Source organism: Pteronotus mesoamericanus, unplaced genomic scaffold (genome assembly GCF_021234165.1).
Source record: "Pteronotus mesoamericanus isolate MK-2021 breed Mesoamerican mustached bat unplaced genomic scaffold, CSHL_Meso_final contig_221, whole genome shotgun sequence".
Lineage (NCBI taxonomy): Eukaryota > Metazoa > Chordata > Mammalia > Chiroptera > Mormoopidae > Pteronotus > Pteronotus mesoamericanus.
The window spans coordinates 6,169,365-6,194,989 of NW_026555092.1; the positions used below are offsets into that span (position 1 = coordinate 6,169,365).

General features: G+C 55.5%; 1 protein-coding gene across 7 annotated transcripts in view; it reads right to left on the reverse strand.

Annotated features, from left to right (window-relative positions):
* Positions 1-539: 539 nt before the first annotated feature.
* The window catches only part of AHDC1 (AT-hook DNA binding motif containing 1), a 63,749-nt gene continuing 38,663 nt past the window's right edge, over positions 540-25,625 (reverse strand). For 4 of the 7 annotated variants that reach the window (XM_054571820.1, XM_054571819.1, XM_054571818.1 and 1 more), the window contains 5 exons: positions 22,224-22,401; positions 16,808-17,033; positions 16,626-16,661; positions 11,316-16,235; positions 540-1,156 (listed from right to left, as the gene is read on the reverse strand). In XM_054571820.1, the coding sequence (XP_054427795.1) occupies positions 11,359-16,161 (4,803 nt within the window). In that variant the 5' untranslated portion in view covers positions 16,162-16,235; positions 16,626-16,661; positions 16,808-17,033; positions 22,224-22,401 and the 3' untranslated portion in view covers positions 540-1,156; positions 11,316-11,358. The remainder of the gene's footprint in view (positions 1,157-11,315; positions 16,236-16,625; positions 16,662-16,807; positions 17,034-22,223; positions 22,402-25,625) is intronic. The other 3 variants (XM_054571824.1, XM_054571823.1, XM_054571822.1) reach the window with 3 other exon arrangements.

Below are 25,625 nucleotides of genomic sequence, written 5' to 3' on the forward strand. Positions count from 1 at the left end.
ACTGGGACTTGGGGGCGATCAGGGGTCCTAGAGGTAGGCATCCCTGCACTTCTAAAAGAACGGTGGTCCAGGGGCAGGGGAGACCTGGGGACATAAAAAAAAGACCCAGAGCAAGGGAAATCGGGACATGGGATAGAAGAGGGGTCTCGGAGGGAGGGGGGACCCAGGACCTAGGGCAAAATGAAGAGGCAGAATCCGTGGACCTGGGACAGAAGGAAGAGATCAGGGACCAGGAGGCCCCGAGGGGGCAGACTGGGGGGCCAGGGGCAGAGAGACCCAGGGCCTGGAGGGACTGAGGAAGAGCGCCAGATGAGAAGGTGACTCGGATCTCAGGCAAAAGGGGGCCCTGAGAGGGGAGGAACACATGTCAGCTTTTCAACTCCTGCGGGGACCCAGTTGCTCGTGACAAAACCCTGGTGTGTCCCTTCCATTCCATCCACCCTCACTCATCCCCTTTCACAAGACACAACGTGTGTGTGTTTTTTTTTTTTTTTTTGCTTTTTTTTCATTTCTTTTTAATACAAACTTGGATCTTTGGGTGTGTCCTGCCAACAGAAAACAACAACAACAACAGAAGAGAAAACCCAAAAGAGTGAAAAATAAGAAAGGAAAAACAAAAAACAAAAAAAAAAAAGAAAAAAAGAAAAAGCTCCCGCAAGAGGTTCTTTTCCCTCCCCCCCACCATGCGAATTTGCACACCACGGGACCACAGCAGGTTTACAGAATGCAATATACAATCCACGATTTATAATAAAACAGTATATACAATAAATAGGATATTGTTCATTTTTGTCAAACGACCTGTAGATAAATTTCTCAGTGCATACTTGCAGGGCTCTGGACACCTCGAGGCCCCGCTTGCAACCTCTTGCACACGCTCGCTCTCTCGCTCTCTCTCTTTTTTTTTTTTGTCTTTTTCTAAAACTGTGTTTTGTTTTTAAGTTTTGTACATTTTTAAAAAGTATTTACAATTGCTGGTTTTGTGCAGAAAGGGCTCACCTTGGGCTTCTGCGTGGAGGAGATGGACAGGGAGGGGTGGGGGGAGATGGGACTGCAGGGGGTGCAGGTGGGGTGGGGTGGGAGGCGGAGGGGCAGGCGCTCCTGCCAGAGGACGATGTGGACGCTGGGAGGGGTCTTGGCGTTGGTTTTCTGAAAGCTGCAAAGAAACACAAAAGAGGCAGAAGTCAGTGGCAGGCAGACACTGAGCTCTGAGAACAGGGAGGGTAAGAGAGGGACCCCACCCAGTTCCTACCAGGATTCTGGGAGAAACTAACCCCATTGTTCCTTCTCCCATAAAACTCCAAACAGTCCCCCAGGAATCTCTGAACTGCTTCTGGCTTTCTTTGAGCTCAGCTTTCCTCTCGGTAAAATCAGGGTGTGGTCCAGTGCCCACCCCACTGAGAGGTAAAGGATGTGCCCGGCAAGAGCTGGGGTTCCAGGCAGTAGAATTCGTTAGGAACTTGAACTCTAGGTTCAGCCACAGCTAAGTTCAAAAACTAGTCTACCATTTAATAGCTCTGTGACCTCAGAGAAGTCAGTGAATCTCTGTGAGCTTCAGTTTACTCATCTGTAAAAAGGGGATAACGGAACTATCCAATAGGTTTGTTGGGAGAATTCGGTGGTTTAAGGCAGGTTAAGCCTGATACATAAATGAGTAATAAATGACACTAATTACTACTCATTATTTTCGTGGGGGCTGGGCCAGCTAGGCTCTCCAAGCCTGAGTTTCCTCATATAACAATTCCTCCAACCTAGGCTGTTCTGAGGAGCGAGGTAATAGGGAAGATGGGGGCTTTTAGCACAGCGCAGGTGTGAACCGCAGCTTTAATTTCTCCTAAGTCCAACCCTCTCTCTCCAGCCCCCACCAATGCCATTCTGTTCCTTAGAGAGGTGAGGTGAGGAGGAAGTCTGTCTGAATAGAGGAATAAAGAAACTGCCCAACACAATACCATCTGTGTTTGGCTGCACCCCCTGCCTTCCTAAAGCTCTGGAACTCTCAGGTCCCCGCTCCCTAGAATCACCAGACACTGGGAATCTGAGGTACCCCTTTCCCTAGAAGGCAGAATGATGTTTGCAGGGCCCTGGGGACCCAAATTCCCTATCCAGACCCCAGATTTGCTGGGATGAGCAGGAAGGTGCCCTGAGGGACAAGAATGCACTTGGTCATTCTTAAGACCTCCGGTCGTTAGCTTGACCTTCTTCAGAGTTCTTTCTCCCTGTCAGAGCCCCCAAATCCACATCTCCCACACCCGGTGGTGACCATCCCACCAGAATGCAGGGGCAGGGCTAGGTGCTAAATCCACCTTCTAGGACTCCTCAGCAAGCCAGCCCACCATCCCCCACCCCTGCAGGAACTGGCAGCCACAGAAAGCCTTTCCTCCCTTGTCCTCGTTCTTGGCTTCCCGTTCCAACAGGGCCACATTTAAATTCTGCTCAGCCTCAGCTGCTGTCTGCTGGGCAGTCAGCCCCAGGGAAGACTTTTGTCCTGAGGCTGGACTTGCCAGTGCTCCCCCAAGGCCAGGGGACCCAGGTGGGTTTCTGAAAGGTGGGGACAGCACCCCACCCAGGTGTCTCAGCCCAGGTGGCAAGCAGAGGTGTGTGTGTGTGTGCGGGGGGAGCTGCGTCTTTGTTAGCTGTCAGGTCTCCTGCAGGTGAGGGGAGGTTGGAACATTAGCCGTAGGGTAAGAGGTGTGCCCATTAGCGTGACAGCTGTATTACAACTGGGGTGATGGTAGAAAAGCAACTCTTGGGGCAGGGGGTGAAGTTGGGATGGATGTCAGTTCTCCACGGGTAGCGTGATAAACAGAACAGCTGTAGAGATAAGCATGGTATTTATCGGGGGCAGGACTATTGGATGTGGGGGGATAGGTTCAGCTGGAGGGCTGGAGGCACTGATCTGTAGGACAGTTTTAAGAACAGCTGCTAAGCTAAGGAACCTACTGTTGGGGTGACAGGTTTAGTGTGTTGGGGGGACAAGTGAGGAGGAGACTTAGAATGGGCTGCTTCGAACCACTTAGCAAGTGAATTCTACCAATCCCCAGCCTTTCCTGCTCCCCCTAAGGGCCCCAGGGCAGACTGGGAGCCTCCTCACAAATCCCTGTCACCCCCACCCCCTCTCAGTCCTCAGCCACTGCCAGTGACCCTCTCCAAGCCAGGTCTCCATGGTGATCTCAGCCCAGCAGGCAGCTCCTGCCAGAACCATTCCCATGGTGCCGGTGGCCAGGCAGCAGGGAGGCTTTCTCACCCTCTGCTAAGCCATCCCTGTCTCACCTTCCTCCTCCCACCGCCCTCCCCAGCTTTCATGACTTGGCCAGAATCTGGGGGATGGTGGGGGATGGGGAGAGAATCAAATCCAGAGGTTCCTGAGCAGGGGAGAATGGAGAATGCTGCGGCTGTGTAGAACCCTGACCCCGCCACATTCAGTTCTCCACCAAAGGAACTAAGGCTGCCATGCCAGGTGGCCCAGGGCTGGGCACTGGAGACAAAGCGCAGAACAAAACTGCTAGGCCCTGCCCTTGAGGGGCTCACAGAGCTGAGAAGGAAACAAAGCAGAACCCAAACCGGGAAATTTCATTGCAGGGGGATGAGGACCGCGCCAAGGGCTGCAGCTCTTCTCGCTGCTGAGCAGTGTCCTGCACATGCTGGGGTCAAGAGCGTGTGCTGACGGAACGACAGTGAAGACAGCGAAGACTAGTCTAAGTCCGATCGGCATGTCAAGGTCCAGCTCAGGTCGGGCACACCTCCTGGATAGACCACCCTGTTCCCATAGCTACCAGTGCACTTGTCACTCCCTTCCCTGCTCCTCCGGGGCAGAGGCCTGTGTGTGGTACCTCTGTATCCCCAACACCAGCATGCGCCTGGCGCCCCAGGACGCCAGCCATTGTTCATGAGACTTAACCTTTTAATGCCTCCATAATAAATGACTGCAGAGTCACATGCTGCCGAGTCCTTGTGCTCCAGCAGTTTTACTGGCCGAGGTGCCAGGGCATTAAATGATCTCTGCCTGTCAGTGGGGGATGGCACTGGGGGGTACGGAGGGATAGCTGAGCGGGGACTCAAAAGTGCTGCAGACGGTATACAAATCAAGTTGTCCAGGGAGAACTGCTCTCTCCACAAAAGGAGCATTTTATTTCCCACGTTCACTTAAGCAACCAGCCCTCATATACTCACACCCACTAACTGCAATCTCTGAAGCTGACGTCTAACCCCTGCCTTCTAGTCACTGCCCTCCTGACGGGGGCCTCAACCTCAACCAAGGCAGTAGAACAGAATGCCAAGAGAATACATGGGAACTGAGGCTGATTTGCTGTGCAGCCTGGGACCAGTTCTTTCCCTCTGTCCTTCAGTTTCTACGTAAAATAAGGGGGTTGAGGTAATGGGAGAGATCTTTAGGCAAAATGGTCAGAGACAAACTGCAGCTGCCCAAAGACGAATCTCCCCCTCCAAGACTTTCAGGCAAAGTCAGGCCAGTGAGCTCTTCAAACGAGGAGAGGACACTGGTTCCCTGGGGTCCAGATCACACCTGAGAGATGGAGATAACTGATGGGCGAGGCTTCCACCTGGGAATGGGCAGAGGGTGGAGTGTGGCTCCATTCCCCACTCCAGAGAAATTTTTCAAAATCCGTGTCCTCCAGGCAGGTGCTCTTTAAACGCCAGCTTTCCCATTCATTCCCTCCTTAGGAATCTCTCATCTTCACTGCTGAGCAAACAGGGATGCTATGGGGCCAAAGAAGGCTCACATCCATGGTCACCCACCAAGCTGTGTGACCTTGTGTCTATCTCCCAGCTCTTGGAGCTTCTTACTTGTCCTGGGAGGAGCCGTAGCCCTTACCCCACACCCTCTCCAGCCTCCTGACAGCGGATGCCTGTGCAAAGACGGGTGTTACCCAGGGGTATGTGTTGAGATGAGTGCAGGCTCAGGAAAGAGCAAGAACGGAGTAACTGGGCGATCCCCAAGGGCCCTTCCTGGCTCTCCCATGCCACGTTCCTCTGCCTGGGTGACTGTGTGTCTTTGGGCAAGTCCCTCTCCCTCTCCATAAACTGGGAAGATTGTACTTGGAGACAGTTAGCCCAGTTAGCCCTGTTGCATTTTTGGGAGCATATCTGATGAGCAGGAGTAAGAGAAATCATCTTTTACGCATTCCCCAACACTTATCCTCTCCTCTCACCATTTCCCCCTAGTCTACAAGCTGTTCGACTCAAGGCAGGGAGAAAAAAAACCCCTGACCTGACCCTGAAATGTCCCAGGCATGACAAAACACCAGGGAGGGAGATGGGGACAGCAGACAGAGATGAGTAACCAGCCTAAAGGAGCTGATGGCAAGGGGAGGACATTCCCAGGAAGGGCTGTCATGGATGCAGAAGCGTTTGGAGATTAAATGGACCTGGGAAGGATCCTGGAATGCTTCTTGGAGGAGGTGATATCTGAGTGAAAGATAGGAACTGACAGGTGGGAGATGGATGGTGAGTAGGAAAGGGAAGCCCAGACCAGAGAATAGCTAAAGTAAAGGCGCAGGGCACACTGGGGAAAGCCCCCACCCCTTCCAGTACAGAGCTGGAAAGGGAGGGTGTGAGGAGGAGGTCAGGGCTGAAAAAGAGGTCTTGAATATCCAGAATACCGGACTAGGAAACTGGGCTTTATTTTGTAGGGAAGGGGGCTGGAGAGGGGAGGATGCAATCAAAAGGTATGAAGCAATGAAGTCATTGGAATGAATGTGCTTTAAATCAATTCATCTGGTAAATATCTTGTGGGCTCCAGATACCATGCACTGAAGAACAAGCATTTTGGTGGCCACAGCGAGGGGAATGGACTCGGCAGGGCGGACAGGTGTTGGGGCAGAGACCTGGAAGGTACTGTGTGCTCTGACCCAGGTGGCTGAGCTGGTACAACAGCTTCTGAAGCCTCAAATTTGTTCAAGACCCATTTTCTGTCCCCAGGAAGATCCTTGTTGCTTGCCCTGCTTAGTTTAGGAGGGTGGTCCCTGGTATTTCTGGTGGGAGTGTTTCAGTCCCTCTCCTGGAGAGTGATGCCCACATGGAGGCTTTTCAAAAAAATTTTTTCTTTTTAAAGATTTTGTATATTTACTTTTAAAGGGAGAGAAATATCAATGTGCGAGACATACAGTGGTCCGGTTGCCTCTCACACGTCCCCAGCTGAGGACCTGGCCTGCAACCCAGGCATGTGCTCTGACCAGGAATCAAACCGACAACCTTTTGGTTCGCAGGCTGCCACTCAATCCAGAGCCACACCAACCAGAGCTTTTTAATTAAAAAAAAAAAAAAAAAAAAAAAAAAAAAAAATTTACTTGGAGGCTCTTAATAAACATCTATTTATAGGCTGCAAACTCCATGAGGGCAGAACACACTGCTTGTCTTTTCAGTGGTACCCTCAGCACTAGCTACAATGCCTGGCCCAGGAAGGTGGCTGGTTCGTGTCCACTGAGTACTACTTCCTCCACCTCTCCAGCACAAACAGAGGGCACTGTGGCAGCAAAAGGTCTGGTGACAAAGGTGGCAAATCTTCCAGGGGAAAAAGTCATAACCTATTACAAAGTCACAAGAAATCTTTTCCCAATTATCTGCATCGAGAGGACTGGTGTGGATTAAGTGTGTGGACAGGGTTTCTAGCTGACTTGGGTCCTGATGGGCACTCTTTGGCTTCAAGTCCTTTGGGGTAGGGGCCTGTAATTTACCTGGTCTCTGCCCCACCCCTGTAGACAGGACTCAGCCTTAGTTGTTAAGGCAAAGACCTAGGTGGCATTTCATTTCCCACTAAAAGCCCCAAATCCACACTAGATACAAGATCCTTCCTAGGATCCTTCAAAGAATAAAGTTGAGCAGGTGAAGGAGACCTGGCTACAGTGTCCTGAGTAACCAGGAAAGGATCAGGGGTGTGTGACTTACAGACTGGGTCAGAGGGGAGGACTTTATCCCTCTACTTACCAGCCACTGACTCTGTACTTACTATGTGCTGGGGACCGGGCTAAGTGCTTCACGGTAATCTCAATTGTCACAAGAGACTCAGCAAGGTGACGTGACTCACCAGGTCACATAGCTGGTATGTGATGGAATCACCCTGCACAGAGGCCTGTCTGCGCCCACAGGCATGCTCTTAGCCCACCCCCCACAGCCCCGTTTCAGAGTTTTGCGCCCTTGGGTTCTTCTTCCAGGGCTACAGGGATGTGGGAGAGAAGGAGCGTGAAAGGGCATGTTCATGGAGAGATTAAATTTCCAGGAAATGAGGGCTCAGAACAAGAAGGCCTGGCCTGAAAATGGCTGTGGGAGAGGCAAAAGATAGGACTGGAGGGAGGACAGCCTCAGGGAGCGAGAAGAGGAGCCCAGAAGAGGCAGGGCAGGACTGGCTGACCCCTGACGTGAGGGCCTCCTGCTCAGAGCCAGAGACAAGATCAAGTGACCTCTTGAGGTTTCAAGGCAGAAGAGACAAAGCCCAGAGCAGCCGGGGCCTGGCCCAGGTCCGGGCATGCCTGTGGACCCTGGCTGGGTGGTGGCCTTGGAAATTGCTTCCTGCCCTGGTCAGGCCCCAGCTGGCGTAACCTTGGAGGACCTGTGACATTTCTCTTGGCCTCAGGTCCAGGCCTGAGAGGGAACAGAGAGGAGAGGGGGACTCGAGATTCCTGAACACCTTGGAGGGCCCTTCCTACCCTCCCACCCTCTTCCTAAGGTCTGGTAGGGCCTATCTGCAGCCATGAGGGCCCAATGTGGAGCCAGTCTGTCTGGCTCTGCTTTCCATCTAAGGGACTAGAGAAGACGTCTGCCTGGGCTCAGGTACCCCGCCCCCCCAATCCTCTACCCCTTTCCTTCTCTGCCACGGTGCACTGTTTCCTTCTCTGTCCTATTAGCTCAGCTCCCAGACCAGTCTGGTCCCACATTCCCTACTCTGGCTCCTCTGAGCTTTCCTCTTTCAATTCCCACTGGGATGTGACCCATCCTTGCCCACAGTTCCCTCTGCCTGGAATGCCCTTCCCCCATGCCCCAGTGTCCAAATCCTGCCTATTCTTCAAGGTCAAGCTCAAATGCATCTTCTTCCACAGAACTTCAAAATCCATTAAACATGTCAGACCGAGAAACAGCTGTAGGGAACACCCAACCAATCTGTCGTTTTGTGGGTGTGGAATTGAGAGTGACATGGAGAGAGAGCAGTGTGGCAAGGGATGTGAGTGAGAACACCACAGTACTGGGTTCAAATGCTGGCTCTACCACTCACCAACTGGATCTCCTGGGCAAGGTTCATAGCTGCACTTGTTTCCTCAGCTCTCTGACTGGGGGTGGAGACTCATCTCCCAGGCCACTGTGAAGGGTCAGTAGAGTGGTGTTGCACCAAGGGCCCGCCGCAAAATGTTTGTCTTTTCTCACCAAAGGAGTAGAGAGATAGATGACTTCTGACCTTAACACCCACCTTCCTGGTGCACAAGCTTTGTTTCTCCTGGCCTCTGGGTACCTGCCACTTTCCACCGGGTGTTTTCATGTTCTTTGCATACTTGTCTTAGCCTCCTGGGGTGGATGCTGACCTCTGAGAACAGGGGTCACAGCGGCTTTGTCTCCCTGTGTCTGGCACTGGGACGGGCATGGAGGGCTCAAGATGTGAGGCTGAGCTGAACGACTGCTTTCCAGTGCCCGACATCAAGTGCTCACAGCCTGCTGGTGAATGAGCATGTCACTGTCCTCTCAGCTTAGGCCTTCTGTCAACAGTGCCACTCCCTCTGCTAACTCCTTCTCTCCTCATCATTCTACTTCCCTACACCCCCCTATCTTCCTCATTCCCAAAATGATTTTAATCTGGGTCTGGCACTGGAGGGTTTGCCTTAGATGAGGGACCCGGTGTGCCATCTTAAAGAAGGGACACAGCCCTACCACCGCCATGGTCCAGGCGCCCTCAGTGCCTGCCTGGACTACTGCAGCTGGTCCTCTCCACCACTTGCGCTGCTCCACTGTGACCCTTGGAACATTCCAGCTGAGGGCTCACCTCAGTTGTTCCCTGTTTGTCTTGGAATAAAGTTCAAAATCCTTCCAATGCCCTGTGTCATTCTGGCCCCGTCTGCCTCGCCCACTCACTCAGTGTCACTGTCTTCAAAGCTGAGCTCCTTCCTGCCTCAGGGCTTTACCCATTGCTGTTCCCACTACCCAGAATGTTTCTCCCTCTCCCTCACCCATGGAGCATAAGCTTCAGATCTGGTCAGACTGCTGCAGTCTTGCGGCCTCCCAGCTTTTCTTCTCTTCGCAGTCCTTCCTATGGTGATATCTACCGAATGCTTTGTGTCATTCTGTTTACTACCTTTCCCTCTAAACTGGAAGCCCCCTGAGGACCAGAGCCTCATTTGTGGTATTCACTGTAGCGTCCCTCCCCGTCCCCCCCACCCCCCGTCTGGCACACAGTGGGTACTGGACAGATGTCTCTAGAATTACTGAATGCTTTGGTTTGAGGATAGTGCTGTCAACTCCCAGCTTTGAGCGGGGAGCAGGGCCAGAATATGGGGCTGGATGGTGTCCCAGTCCCTCCTGTGCTCAGGCCTCACTGGTGGTTCCATTATGTATCTCACTGAGCTGTGATCTGCCCAGACACCCAGCCCCCACAGCTGTTTATTTTCCCACCCAGAGCCTGGGAGGAACGGTTTTCGGACTGCTTCACATTTCTGATTATCCACGAGACATCTCCCCTTCAGTGAGAAGGATCAAGAGTTTGACATTTTAAACCCTAAGCAGCTTCCCCCCGGCCTGCTTCGGATCTGTGGCTCTACTGCTTGCAATGAGATGCATGGGGAATGGAAGGCCATTTTAATCTTGGCCTGGTTTCATTAGGAGGAAAAATATACTGCCAAAAAAAAAAAAAAAAAAAAAAAAAAAAAAGTTTGGTCCTTTGTCTGTGTCACGCAGAGTTGCAAGAGCCTAAGAGATTATCAAAGTCTATTTCCTTGAACAGATGGGGAAACAGAGGCCAGAGTCAAGGGAGGAAGGATTAAGAGCTTGGTCAAGGACATATAACAAGTTGATGGCCAATTGGGGAATGGTCCTTCTCTAGGCCTCCTAACTCTCACATGCTGCCCTTTGCCACCTCAGGCACCAAGGGAGCTGAGGTCAGGCAGAGAGTGGGTAAGAAGTTTCCACTGACATGACTTTAGGACCCTGAATCACCCTGGCCTTGAATGGCCTCCTCAGATCAGGACGGGGCTTTCCAGGAGCCCTGCTGTTCCTTCTCCAGGAAGAGATACTTCCAGGAGGCAGCAGAGGTGAAGACTGGGGGGCTCAAGGCCCCCAGCCCACTCCACCAACACCCACCACACCTGAGCCAATTCTGTGATCGGTCTGTTGTTCAACAGTGGGATCTGATGAGCCAGTTGTGGCTGTATTTCTGCAGCAGGTTGTTCACCAAGAAAATGATTTCTCCGGACTTCTCCACTTTTACTATTTTGGGGGCATTTCCCTCTTTTGTTTTCCTTTTTTCTAAAAAACAAAATCTTGAGAATATTAAAAAACTGTGACTCTAACTGAGGTCACAGTGCCTAATAAAAACATCTAAATATCTAGCAGTAGTTAACTTAATGCTTAGAAAAGCATTTGACTTTAGTAAAGAGACTGGCTTTTTCTAGGCAGGAAAACATCCCGCCTGGGGACAGACATACTGACACAGGCACAGCAGGATCCCAGCACCGCTTCTGCACTTTTGGGTCCTTACATCGCATTCCAGACCACACTGAGCCTACCTCAGGCCAAAGATGTTGAAAAACAGCCTTTGGGGTAGGAAAGGATACTCTGGGCATTTTGTAAAGCCCTTGCAGAGTGTATGACCAGACATACTGGCCACACCTTTAGCCTGGCCCTTGCCAGACTGCTTCCTGGACCAAACGAAGCCCCTAGGGAAATGAAGGAGCCCATCAGGGTCAGTACCCCGGATAGTAATTACACAACCTGCTTCCCCCACTTCACAGAGCAATTCTAACGTCTTTCTTTACACAAGGTCAAGCAGTGACTGCTTCCAGGGACCTGGGGACTTAGGTGGTACTGGTCAAGGACTTAGCACAAATGAGGGAAATAAATGCTTGATGAGCCAAACCTGATGAGACCGTCCAGTCAGTGGCTCTCCAGCCATTTCAGTAACATCCAAGCCCCACGCGGGGTTCCCCACGCAAGCAACCCATCTCCATAAAACCGTTCCCAACATATAATCCCAGACGCCTTCCTGAATCCCATCTCCTTGTTTTCAGGTCCCCAATCTTGTCCCTAAATCTGCCGTGCTCATCACTATCCCCCCCCACCTCCCCACCAGCCTCTTTCCACTACACCCACATCCCCAGACTCACCCAGGAACAAAACCTCGAGGTCCAGTCGGCACTTCAGTTGGCACTACAGGGAGGTGACGGTGAATGTGTCCTCAGGGTGAGGTTCCGCCATGGGCCCCAGGAAGCCGCTCTTGGGGCCCCCACCCAGGCCGGGATGCGCCTGTGGCATAAAGCCAGGATACCTGTAGGCAGTATCCTGCAGGGGCAGCAGCGAGTCCCTCGGCACAGGGGACAGGGTCAAGTCACTAAGGAGCGGGCAGCCATAGCCAGCAGTGGCTGCAGCAGGGCCACGAGGTGGGCCAGGTGGCCGGCCCATCTCCAGTGGCTCCTTGTCGGCCTTGGGCGTGGCTGGCGGGCTGGCCAGGTGTGGGGCACTGAGGCACGCAGCCTCCGTCCTGCCCAGGAAGTCAGCTAGCAGCCCTGTACCCACCTTGCCTTCATAGGGTGGACTGCGTGCAGCCGAGCCTGGCGGGTACCAATATGCTGTGCCCTTGCAGCTGGGGGAGTCGTAGTGGGGCTGGCCCAGCGGCAGGTCCCGGCAGCTCAGGTGGGCCTGGGCTGCAGCCGCGTGGCCCAGGCTGGCCCCCTGGAGCCCGTGCTTGAGGGGCTCACAGGCAGCCAGCTTTGTGGGTGGCGGCCGCAGTTCTTCCTTGAAGCCCAGAGTGGGTGAGCAGGTGGGTGAATACGCCTTCTGCAGGCCAGCATCAAACACCGTGGGCGGGTGGGCCAGTGGTGGGAAATGCTTGCCATCCAGCTCAGGGGCACCCAGGCTGGGCGAGTCGCAATGGAAGCCCTGGCCGAAGGTGCCATCAGATGGCGTGGATGGGTTCATGGAGTAGGGTCCCATGAAGTCACAGGGGTCTCGCTCACCCACACCAAAGGCCCTCGACTGTGAGGGCAGTGGTGACATACTGCTGTCCCCGCTGTAGTAGTCCAGGCCAAGGTCTGGACTGTCCTGGAACAGCGGGTTGACCGGCTGTGGCTTGGGGATGAACTTGGCTTTGGCTGCTGCGCCGCCCCGTTCCTTCTTTGCTGAGCAGGCCCCACCGCCCCGTCCCCCCCGTGGCTGCCGGGGCCCTGTGCTCCGTTTGGACGGGTAGCCTGAGGCGGTGGCTGAGGCGGATGACGGGAAGCCCAGATGTGAGGCCTCGAACAGGTCGACCTTCTTCCGCCGTCCACGGCCCGGCTTGGAGCTGCTCTGGAAGAGGACACTCTGGTTCCAGTTGTAGCCGGGGGCAGATGATGCCTCGTTCCAGTCCATCATGAGCTTCTCCAGGCTGGACAGGCTTGACTGGCCCTCGCTGCTGGAGGCCTCACTGTTGGCACGCCTGAAACCGCCGCCGACTGGCTGATTGAACTGGGTGCTGTCGGAGGACGACTCAGAGAAGGTCTCGGACACGGCCGTTTGCTGCTTCACCTTCTGTGGCGTGTAGTTAGAGATGTCCAGGATCACGTTGGGCTCGCTGACATGGCAGTCGAAACCAGGATTGTAGAGCTGACTGAAGGCTTCTGAGGCCCAGTCCAGGCTTCCATAGCCCTGCCGGAAAGGCCACTGAGAAGCCCCCACAAACTGCCGACAGTTCTCAGGTGAGGGCTGGAAGGAGGAGGAGGAGGAGGAGGCAGCAGAGGCGGCAGAGGTGGCAGAGGCTGTGGTGCCCTTGGGCACCATGTAGCCACCAGGCGAGACAGTGCTGGCCCGGCTGTCACAGCGCAGAGGTGTGGGGGCTGAACCAGAGAAGGCAGCCCCCTCAGAGCTGTTGAAGAAAGACGCCTTGCTCGGTGGCAGGCAGGGGCCACCGGTAGGCGGTGGGGCATAGCCAGCGCTGTGGGCACTGCTGGGTGAGGCAGGCAGGCTGTTGCCACTGCCATAGGCAAAGCTGCAGTCCTTGCTATTAGCGCAGTCCTGGCCCGTAAAGGGCTTTGCTGGGGCAAATACACTCTGTCCAGCCCCGTAGCCACCGTACTGTGGGGTGTAGGTGTTAGCAGGCGGGTGGGTGGTAGGTGAGCGGGCCACAGCTGAAGCGGGGGGAGCCAGCTTCGGAAAGGTCTCAGCTGCCCGGCAGTCTGAAGTGGCTGGGGTTATCCCGTAGCTTGCTGCCCGGCCCGGTGGGAAGGTCTGGCGAGCGGGCAGGACAGACTGGAAGGAGGGGTCTGCCGCAGCCCCACTGTTGCCCACTGCCACTGGGCTGGCCTTGGCTCCCCGGCTGGGGAAGGAGGCCAGGCCCCTTTGGGCAGGCAGGGCACTTGTGGGGGGCCCTGCGTAGGTGCCCGATGCCTTGCGGGACTCGGGGCGGGAGGCTGAAAGGGCAAAGTCTAAGAGGTCGGAGGAGTCATCTGAATCAAGCAGGGAGCGAAAATAGCCAGTGAAGAGGTTCTGGCGTTCCTGGCTGAGCTCCGTCTGGCCAGCAGGTGTGCCTGCGCTGTAGTAGCTGCCACGGCCTGAAGCCCCACTCTCTAGCCCAGTGGAGGCAAAGGCCCGGGCCTCAGTCCCCTGGAACCCACAGTTTCGGCCAGCTTGCCCGCCTGGGTGCCCATGGTGAGGGGCCCAGCCACCACCCTTGTCCCCAGCCCATTCGGTGCCTGCCTCCCCAAAGCCTGGGCCACTGGGCACCTGCTCTGGGAACAGAGTCCCATTCTTCCGGGACCGCCTCTTGCGCTTGGGCTTCCCAGTCAAGGCGTCCACCTCCCCCCGGCCCCGTTTGCGGGGATGCCCCAACTCGGTGAGGCCAGGGCCCCCTACCCCAGCAGCTGCCACTGCCACCACTTTCTTTTTCTTGCCAATGCCCTCAAAGAAGTCACTGAAGGAGCATCGGGCTGCCTTGGCCGCATGGCCCCCACCCCGGCCACCAAAACCACCTGCTTTGCCACCACGCCGCCGGAAGCCCTGCACGCGATGCAGGAAGTGGGAGATGCTCTGGGTATCGGGTGCCTGATGCACCGATTCAGGCTCACTGGGTGTCCAGCAGCGGGGTGGTGAGCAGCGCCCAGCACACTGGCTCTGGCGGTTCAGGAAGGCCAGCTTGGCGAGGACGTCAGAGTATTCAGCCTTGCTGTCGTTGGCATCTGCTGCGTAGGACGGTTGGGGAGATGCCAGCTTCTGCTTCCGCCGCCGCCGTTTCTTCACCTCCGGTATGGCCATGGTGGCCGCTGCCACAGTGGCTGCCTCAGCTGCCACCACAGCTGGCTCCTTGGGCTTGCCGGGACCCAGCAGCAGGTTCTTAGGAGGGCGGCCACGCTTACGTTTGAGAATAATGGGCATCTCACCAGGTGGGAAGACCACCACCACGTTCCGTCCATTGTTCTTCATCTTCAGCAGCGGGGTGGGCTCTGCGGATACACGCAAGCCCAGCTCCTTGCCCTCCACGCTCAGGCTACTGCTCAAGGACGATACCTTGTACGTGGTCTTGTTACGCCGTCCCAGAGATACAGGGATCTTAGCCATCTTCACCACCATGCGCCGCACGCCCCGGCACTTGCTTTTGCGAGTAGGAACTGCTGGGGTCTGGGAAGATTCTGGCTCCAGCTCTGGGACTGGGCCTGGGCCTGGCAGGGCAGGAGGAGGTGGTGGAGGCGGTGGTGGTGGAGGCTCAGCCAGGGCAGCTGCCAGCCCTGTGGGCATAGGCAGAGGCAGCAGGCGGCCCTCAGGTCCAGCGTCTGCCTTACGCCCCCGACCGGCTTTCCGCCGGCGACACAGAATCTTTGGCCTATCAGTGCGCCGCAAGGCGTACTTGGGAAGACCCTCAGGCCCAGGGGGGCCATGGGGTGAGCACAGGTCCAGGCGCAAGGGCTCGGCCAGTGGGCAGGGCCCTAGGGGCTGCTGGGGCTCCAGACGACGGCCAGGGACGTCAAGCAACTTAGGCAGGGGGTCAAGTCCCTGAGGGTCAAGCAGCTGTGACTCCAGGGAGTCAGGCAGGGTATCCAGGGCCTGAAGAGCCAGGCTTGGCAGCCCCAGAGGATCAGCAAGAGGTTGCAGGGGTGGCAGCTCCAAAGCTTCCCCAAGTGGCTCCAGTGCCTGTGGGTCCAGGAAGCGGGGCTGGGGGTCCAGGAGCTGGGGCTCTGGCTCAGGCGATGGTGGCTCAAGGGCCTGGGCCTCGAGCAGCTGGGCCTCGGGGCAAGTAAGGGAGGCCAGCTCACTAAGGATGTCGGCGTCAGCGAGTTCTGAGTAATCAGGACCGTCTGGCTCAGGCTCCGGGGGCAGACCAGTGGCCGCAGCCGTGGCTCCAGGACTATGGCCTTGGTTGGGCTGAGGACTGTCCCTAGGCTCAGGCTCAGGCTCGTACAGGGGGTGGCTGGGCCGCTCAGACTTGGCGTGGGGGGTCGCCCGCTCCTCAGGGCTTCGGATGCTGTTGGCTAGACTGGGGGAGGAGAAGAAGCTATACTGCAGGTCACCAGGGGGCGGGGCAGGCGGGCGGCTAAGCCGGAGCCCACCGCAGTCCAGGTGCACACCGCTGTGCTGCAGGTCCTGAGAGAGCCGAGTCAGGTCCTTCATGATGTCAATCAGCTGCACCACTGGACGCAGGTTCACCCGCCCGTTGTCCCAGCGACGTCGGGAGCTGCTGCCGTCTTCAGCAGGTGTGGGGCAGTGGGCCTGTGAGACTGGATGGGCTGCCCGAGGGGGCAGCGGGTTGTCTCCCTTGGCAAGGACTGGTGGGCGCCGGGTGCTGGGGTCCCGGCGTGGGGGTGGGCGCGGGTTCTCGGAGAAGGTGTGGGTGAAGGCCTTGTCAGGTGGGCTGGCAGGGGGTCGGGTGGGAAGCAAGGGCCGGGGGGTAGGGGGGCCGCTGGGATAGTACTTGGGCTCCCGGAGGTAGTCAGGAGAACTGCACACAGCACTGGAAGTCACCACCAGGCCCTGGGGCTTCACACGCATCCTGACCTTGTCCTCCGAGGGCCGCCGGGCGGGGCCGGGGCTGACATGAGGGTGCGAGAAGCCGGGATCAGGACCTACCGGGCAGGACAGGCAGGAGGTCTCTCACTGAATACCCAAGTCCTCATCAGTTTCCCATATCCTCAGTGAGCCCCTGCACCCTTCTCTTAAGTCCCCTATCCAAGTTCCATCAGCTTGTCAACCCCCAGCTTTTCCCAAACCACCACATGCACCATGAACCCCTCACGGGCCCCAGTGCCACTTACTGACGGCTCACCCCGCTCTAGACCCTGGCTATTTGCTCAGAGGGAACAGGACACCTGCCTCTGAGAGGGAAGAACATCAGCAGGGCAGGGCCACCACTTCAGATCAAACTGAAGGAGAGGGCCAGGAAGTCCTATCAAGGGCAAGGCCTCCCTCCCTTTTGCCCCCATCCCCAGGGTTCCAGGGGAACCCCAGCCACTCACCCTCGGCTCTGCCGCCTGGGCTGTCACACTGGAGATCTGTGGGCAACAAGACAAGACGACAGGGGCTCTGAATGGTCTGGTGGCCACAGCCCCATCGCTGCCCGCCTGCCCACCTGCCCACCGACCCAGTCTCCTCCACATACCACCCACAGCTCCCTCGATGTTCCCTCCAGTGCACATACCCGGCTGACCTGGGAAAGAGAGGGCCCCGGTGCCTGGGGGCTCTGCCAGTTGCTGGCTGTCAGCTGGGGGTGCTGTGGAACAACTTCGGCCTGAGCCCAGGCCTCAGGGTGTGGAAAGCTCCTGGAAAGGACCATCGCAGCTCAGGTTTAGTGAGCACCTACTGCGCACCAGGCACTGGGCTGGAAGCTGACCAGGCATCGTTTCATTTAATTCTTCTTACCAATCCTGCGAGGTAGGGGCTATTAATAACCCCATTTTGCAGATGAAGAAATGGAGGCTCAGATGAACTAACATCATTCATGCATATTATTTATGGGGTGCCTATTTTGTAGCAATACAAAGGCTGGGTAGACAAATATCAGGTAATCAAAATGACCTAACTATTAATGGGATAAAAGCAGTACAAAAAAGTGAAGAGTGCCTGGGGGCCGAGGGTCAGCAATCATACCAGGGAGTCGACAACAACAGAAGCTCGTACTTTGGGGACCATTTCTCTGTTGCCAAATACTGGCCTAAGCATTTTATATGAATTATCTCATCTAATCCCCTGCAAACCCAGAATCAATATGATTATCATCCCCATTTTCACAGATGAGGAAACCGTCCACTGGAATGTTTCAGGCACGATGAGGGAAAGGATTTCTGTCCTGTTCACTTCTGTGTATATCTCCCAACACCCTGATCAGCATGTGGTCCACAGGAGTGCTTCAAAAAATACTGAATGAATGAATGAATGAATGAAGTACACAGAGTACTCAGCCCTGCCTTTTCCCAGGAGGCTCTCTCTCATTCCTCTCCAGATCCAAGTGTGATCCAAGAAGGAGGCTCAGGGAGGAAGGGAGACAAAAATGTGGAAAGGAACATTTTCTGACCTCTCTTTTACTTTTATCAGAGAGGCCCTCTCTGACCACCCATCCTATTTCTGCCTTGATCTGGCCCCTACTATACACTCTCAGAGCCCTCTCTATCTCACCCTCGTAGTATCATGACTGCAATCAATTACTTGTATAACTGGCTGTTCGGTGTGTCCCCCTGGAATGTGGGCTCTTCAGGTGCAAGGACTGCGTCTGTCTTGTTTACTGCTGTGTCCTGAACCCCAGGGCCTCGGCTATGGATGCTATATAAATATTTACCAAATGACTCCCAGAGCTGGTCTGGGCAGAGCTGGGATTTAGATCTAGGCATGTCCAACTTTCAGGGGAGCCTGGGGACTCAGGGCCCTGGCTGATCCCAGGAGTAGGGATCTTGGGGAGCAAGGAGTTGAATGGGCCCTGACCACCATGAGGGTCTTAAAGACTGACTCCGCCCTGGCTGGTGTGGCTCAGTCAGTTGGAGCGTCGTTCTGTACACCAGAAGGCTGGGTGTTCGATCCTTGGATGGGACAGGTATGGGAGGCAACCAATTGACATTTCTCTCTCAAACGTGTGTGTGTGTGTGTGTGTGTGTGTGTGTGTGTGTGTAAAAGGCTGATGCTGACAGTGTGTAGTGTTTGTCCCTGACCTGATCCCTAGGGCCCATCTCTCAAGAGTCGTATGCAGACTCTCATTGGCCGCCACGCTGCCCAGTGCTATCACCGCACAGAAAGACTGCAGAGCTGACCCAGAGACAGGGTGGTGTGCATAAGGAGACTCCTCCACTCCCCTTTGGTGGACAATGATTTGCAGTCTACAAAGCACCTTTGCACGTAGGACCCACTGAATCCTCAAAGCAACCCAGAAGGCATGGTTTATGATCCTTGCATTAGAGAGAAAACAGGCTGAGTGACTGAGTAACTTGCCTGAAGTCACATAGCTGCTAAGTGGCAGGATTCCTAATTCTGCCCTAAGTCCAAAGCCTTCTTCCACTTCCAGCTCCTGCAAACTCTCCTTGAGCCACTCCCGAAAGTGCTCCTTCTAGAGCTGTGGTCTAATTTAAGACTGGGAGGAACATTAAAATCATCTAACCCACTGGCTTCCAAACCCTCGGCTGGGGGAGCTGTGTAACATTCCAGATGCCCAGGCCTTAGTCCAGGGGAGTCTGACTCATAGATGTGAAGGGACATCTGGGAATCTGCATATTTAATCAGCTCCCCCAGTGGGTACACAGTTCTAGTGCCACCTTATGCCCCTCCCATTTTATAGATGAGGAAACTGAGACCAAGAGGGAAAGAGACTTTGTCCAAGGCAGGGGGGAGCCCTTCTGTTATTCATCCAGGCAGAACATCCCTCTGTCCACTGTCCCTTCCCTTTCTGCAGGTCCCACGCCTTAGCTCTTCCTCACCATTGTCCCGCCTACTGGATCACGCAGGGTTCTGCTCTTGCCATGCCTAGCCCCTCCCAGGCCAGGCTAACTAGGCTCTCTCTGCTTCAAGAATCTCACCACTGCTCTCGCAGGATGGCCTGAGAGTAACACTCTCACAAAGGAGGGAAGGGGCTCAGGCTCTGGAATCTCCAACTCTGATTTCCAACAGTATGGTTGAACCATGGCTCCTGAGGCCTTCCTAGAGGCCTACCAGAAGCCACTAGCCCTCCCTCACTGAGGGTGGTGCTTACCAAGCCTCCCTGCTCTGGAGACCTCCCACTTGGGGCCAGAGGCTATGATCTTGGCAGAAAAAGAAAACCTCCTCTCCAGTGGTTGCTTCTGTTCCACCCACCCGTGAAGACCTTCGGGCATGTCCTCCTGCCAGACCTGACTCTGTCCACTGCTCTCTCTCGCAGCCTCTAGGATCTGAGGGAAGCAGCTGGCTCTCTTCCCCACCACACCCAGGTGGCCATTTTCTTGGACCCCTCCCAAGGGCCCCCCAGATCCCATGTCTGTGAACAAAGCCAAAGGGGTCCTTCTGTCCCTCTGTCTGCTTCTAGGTCAGTGTGTCTGAGCCCGCCCTTGGGGACACCAGACAGCTGGGAGAGGGCCCCAACCTGCTGTGCACAGTGCCGGGAAGCGCCAGCCCACATCCTTGAGTCCCCAGCCCCACCCTCCTAGTGGCTGCGGCTGTGACCACCCCACCCCTTCCCCAGACTGCCTCCCCCTCCCCCACCCACAGCCTCCCCAGGGGAGCCAGACTGCCAGGCCTAGCTCTCACTTCCGGCCTCATGACCCTCTCTCCAGCCTGCACACTCCCCGCCACCAACACCATTTCCCTCCCAGCCTGGATTGAAGGCCCAGGGATGTCCTCAAATGAAAAACACTGCATCAAAAGGGCCATTACTGCTGCTGTGAAACCTTCAGCATCTCCCTTTGGGGCCTTTATCTCCCAAGATCTGTCCCCTCAGGAACTAAGCATCACCCTCTCAATCTCCTCCTCTTCTTCCCCCTCCCACCCACCCAATTATACTAAAATTCTTCTTCCAACCTGACTCCAGCCCAAAATCATAACAAAAATAACAATGATGAAAAAATACTGGTAGCTGTCACTTATTTGGCATTTAAATGGAAGCAAAGAGAGTTTAAGTTCCGTCTTTAAGGACAAACAGCCGTGATATAGAAGAGCCGAAGTCTTAACTTAGGTTTGTCTGGCTCCTCTAAACCAAACTTCTTTGTTCAGAGTCAGTCCCCTACCCTGCAGCCTCCTCCAACTGTTCTAGTCCCAACCACCAGCCTTAATTTTTGACTTCAAATCTACCCCCAGTCAGCTTCTTCACCCACCCCTCCCACCCCAGCCATCCTGCTGCACTACCCTCCCTCGCCACTAGGTGTCCCCTCAGAGCCACCGATGCCCCCAAGGGGAGCAAGCTCCGCCCCACCCCCTGGAGCCAAGAGCCCCCGCCCCAGCACAGCACACCCCACTCCACCCTACCCCCAGCCACACAGAGCTCCTTTGTGCAGCCCTTGCCCACCCCCTTCCTGCACAGAGTGGGGCACCTGGCAAGCAGGTCTACCCTAGACCCGCCCCCTGCCAGCCCCCTGACCTGGGTGCCAGGTGTGCAGGCACCACAGCCAGCTCTGGCTGAACCCGAGGTTCACCCTGCTGGGTGGCCCTCCCTTCCTCCCTCCGAGGTCACCCAGGGACTGTGCTTCCCGCCCTGCTCCGCCCCCATCCCCTCCTGCCCTTGGCCCTTCCAGACTTCTGTCCTTGTCTTTCCCTCTGTCTCCCAGAGGACTCCCCTCCTCCAGCCCCACCAGGCCCTCCCTACAGCCTCTCACCCTCCGCCCACCTCCTTCCCCTGAGAGCTCCTTGTTCCACCCCCACCCCCCCACTCCCTGCCCAGGTCTGAAGAACTCCTCCTCCTGGAAAGTTGCTGCTGGAAAGGAAGTGACTTCAGCGATTTGGCCACAAGGCTGGGCACTGCTGAGCCCAACTCAGCTGAAGGCTTGCTCAGCCCACCTCCAAAGCACAAATGGTGCCATGTGCACACACCACTCCCAGCATGCACCCAGAACCCTGAACACATGCTTTCCCAGTGACACATGGAGAGATCCCAGTGTATACACACCGTACCATCCCAGTGTACCCCTTCCTCTCCAGCGCTTCCTAGCACCCTCTACACATAAACCAACCAGTGTTGCAAACACAACACTCCAGTATTCCCACACCTGCCCAGGATACACTTTGAATCCTGCATACTCATCACTCCAATGAATCACATACACAGCCCTCAAGTGTCCCCAGCTCAGTCTACTTATAAAAGAATCCTTGCATACAGAACCCTGCACACCTAAGGACAGAGGCCTACACATGCCAGCTTGCACACAAGATACCCTATACAGCCCTGCATCCTCCCACAGCTGAACCTCCCCACCCTTACAATCCCAAGAGGCCCCACCCCCCAGACCTCAGGCCCCAGGAATGCTCTTTTGGAAGCTGGGTGGGGTCCCCAGGCCGGCTGGGCTCTAGGGAGCTTCCTGGAGCCTGGAGACTTCATGTGTCAGTTCAGGGAGTTGCCTCTGCAGGGCAGGGCAGCCCCACCTGGCCTCTGGCTCTTGAGCCTGGGTGGGCTAATCTGGGCCAGGAGTAGAGAGGTGGGCCCTGCCCCCACCCCTCACCTCATCCTAGCTGGGTAGCCTAGCATACCTGAACTACCTAGGTCCTCTCAGCACCTCGCTTCAGCCACCCAGCTCTTGCTTCCACAGATTTCAGCTCTGGGGGTCAGCAGCACACATCAGGCACATTCGTTTCCCTCTGTCCTGAATTCTGCTCATTGTCACAAACCCTCTCTTTCCAGTTGTCTCAGGTCATTAAGGAGCAGGAAAGAGTCCGCGGACTAGGAGGCAGGACTCCGGGAAACTTCCCATATACCCATGGGCCTCAGTTCCCCCTTCTGGGTAATAACGAGTCTGAGTAAGGTGGGTTAGTGTATTTGGATTCTCTGAAGGGCCTCTTTTTGGCCTCAGTTGGCAGGGGGAAATCCCTGCTAGGATGGGGAAGTAACTCCCCCTGATGCTCACTTCGCAGGGGAGCCTGAAGCACAGACCTGGTTTCCCTGTCCCGTTACCTACCTGAGCAGGCTGTGCAGACAGGCCGGGCTCAGCAGGAAAGGCCAGTCCTCACCAGTGATATCAGGGTGGTCTCTGCGGCAGCCTGCGAGTTGCCCCGAACCCGGGGCCCTCTGCACGCACTTAGCTGGGTGGGCTCTGGGGTCCAGGCCAATGGGCAGACAGACAGGCAAGCTCCCATCTGTGGAGGCAAAGAGTACCACAGGCGTCAGCATGGGCACAGGATGAGCCAGAGGGACCAGGAGGCTGTCCTAGATGGGGTTCACTCTTGCGTACAATTAAATCAGCTCAAACCTCATTTCACTGGGGGAGTTGTGAACCTTGAAATCTCAGGTTCCTATTGGGAAGCAGTATCTTGGTGTATGTAGGTACACACAAGCATGAACATGCACACACACTGTGGTGGAAAAGAGCCTGGCCTTGGGCGTTAGTCCTTAGCTCAACCCTCTTGGGCAAGTCAGTTAACCTCTCTGGCTCAGTTGTCTCACCTATAAAATGGGAAGATCTTGTAAATGGGGAGGAGCACTCTGGGGAAACTATAAATGCTAAGAGCTTATTTATAATGCAGGTGTGAGTCGGCTGTTCAAAGTGATGGTGTATGCAGATTTCCATGAGGGGTGTATACGCAGCTGGCATTTACCCTTCTCTACCAGCTGGTCTCCAGTTTTCTTTAATAGCCATGGCCCTTCTGACTACCCTGCTGCTTCCTGCCCATTTCTCTGCCTCCTTGAGGTCTGTACTGGGGCCTAGAGGGGGTTTGAGAAGCAGGTCTCCAGGACTCCTTACAGGTTCTGGTTGCCTGGGAATTTGTATGGGTGTATGAGATCCTGCCTATATGAATGCGCAAATACGAGTGTTCAGTTGTCTGGGTAAATACACCTGCATGTGAGTTCCTGGGTCTATTTAGCCTTCTGTATGCTTCACTGTGTATTTTTGTATGTCTGTGCAGGTATATGTGTGTTTAAAAGTGTACATATATGGGATTGTGTGTTTGCTCAGTTGTGGTGTCTGTGTTTGTGTTCGATGTGTACTTAGGTTCAGTGTCTTCAGTTATACATGTGGGGGTGTGCATCTGGGTCTATTCAGCTTTGTGTATGTCCAGCTGAGCCTGTGTTTGCACGCCTGTGAGGACAGAGGGGAAAGTATGTGTGCCTATGTGTGACAAGGTGTGCCCAGTGTGGTCAGGCTGAGTGTGCCTCTCTGCACACACTTCTTACACACACTGCGCCTGGCTCTCTGCAGCCTACTGTGTCAGGAGCTGCACTGGCTTTTGCCTGTCTGAGCTCCCTGACTGTGTGTGCAGGGTGGGGAGGGGGAGTGCTGGTGATCCTCTGCTGTCCCTGCAGGTTTCTAATCTCCAGGCCTGTGACTGTAGGCACTGGTGTCACTGTGGATCAGTGTTGCCTCTTTCCTACTTCTGCCTTTCTCTGGGTTTTCAGGGTCATGGTGTGATGGCGTGACTGGCCAGTGTCCCTGTGGATCTGTCTCACCAAGGATCACTGTGTGTTTATGCATGCATCTGTGTAGGTGTGCACTGTATGACCTTATCACACTGTGTGTCTGTGGGTCCTTGAGGCCATGTCATTGTACGCCTGTGCTAGCTCTGTCAGTGTCAACATGTATGAGAGTCTATGTGCCCAAGTGTGCCTGTCAGACCAAGGGTGCCTCAGTATCTGTGTGGCACCTTTGTGTAACTCATCAGAGCATGTATGTGTGCATGTGAGGGACCCTTTGTGAGACAGTCTGTGTCTGTGTCATTGTGTTTGTATGCCTGCTTGCCTCCTCCCTATCTCCTGCTCGCCCTCCCTCTCTCTCTCTCTCTCTCTCTCTCTCTCTCTCTCTCTCTCTCTCTCTCTCTCTGTAGGAGCCAGACAGCTCCCCAAGCCTGGATTAGGGACAATTTATCCACAGGCAGAGAAGGAGAATTCCAACCTGCCAGAGCCTCCCTCCTCTGATCCATCCCCCCTTTTCCCTGTGGTTGGGTGGGCACAGAAATGCAGCCCAGCAGCTCCCAAGCCCTCAGGGAGCCCCCACCTTGCAGCTCCCCAGAGGCCCAGGAGGGCGGAAAAGATGGAAATCTAGGTGGCTCCAGAGCCCTTCAAGGGGGGTGGACTGGCTGCCCCCCCATCCAGGCCCCTACAGCTCAGCTCATCTTGGCCCTGTTCTCCTACATATGGTGATGGTGGTGGGGAGTCTGCATGGGGTCTGTCTGGCCCTGGGGGCTGCGGGGAACCAAAGGAGCAAAGCTGCTCCTAGCCATTCTACAACCTGATACTCCCCAATTGATAAAAGACAGTTTCCCCCAAACCCCTGAAACGTAAATGACTGGGGAACTTGTGACTGTGCCCACACAGGCTGGGGGAGCCGCTGGGAGGCGGGGGACAGTGTGGTGGGGGGAATGCAGTGAAGGGGGAGCATGGGCTGAGCTGGGACTAAGGCTCCCTTCACGGTGCTCCAGGCGAAAGGCAGAATCACATGTTTCCCATTAGCTGCTCTGGCCTGCTTGTTCAGGGGGTGTTGGCTGGGGGAGATTTGTTCTGGTTGCAGACACCAGCCGAGACCACACAAGAGAGAGAGAGAGAGAGAGAGAAAGAGAGAAAGAGAGAGAGAGAGAGAGAGAAAGAGAGAGAGAGAGAGAGAGACTGAGTGCCAGAAGGAGGAAAAACAGAGAGGGAGAGTGAGAAAGACACACACACACACACACACACACACAGAGACACCAGAGACAGAGACAGAGACAGTGACAGACAGAAGCTGCGAGAGACAGACACAAAAACAAAAGCAGAGAGGTGATGGGAGAGGCGAACAGAGATTGGGGGACAGGGACAGTGACAGGGAAATGACAGAGGCGGAGAGACTAGTCAGAGGCTGAAGAGCTCGTTAGTGAGGCACACAGTGAGTCAGGCCAGGTGGGACTGAGAGGGAGAGAGCCAGAGGGGATGGTGGCACTGGGGAAGCCGGCCTGACAGAAGGAAACCGGACGGTGATGGAGAGAGACAGGGCCAGGATGAGCCATGGAGAAGGGCTGGGTGAGGACGCCGTGTGGGCAGCAGCGAGGCCACGAGGGCAGGGGGGAGTGGGTGGGGACGCGGGCAGACAGGCGCAGACAGCAGTGTGGGCAGGGGGAGTGAACCTCCGAGCTGGCTGGACGGGGGTGGCCAGCACGCCTGGGCCTCCGCCTCCTGACCCTCGAGCCTCGGAGAGATAACAGGCCCGAATAGTGCTGACTTGCGGTTCAGAAATCCAATATCCTCCGCTGCGCACTAATCGACTACCTGAGCTCCCGGCCCGCGCCGAGCTGCCCCGATTAATCCTGCGGCTCCACAGCCTTAATTAGTTTAACAGTTTCAGGGGCAGAAGAGGCAGGGAATAGCGTCCCCCAGGCCTAGGGGGACAGCCCCTCAT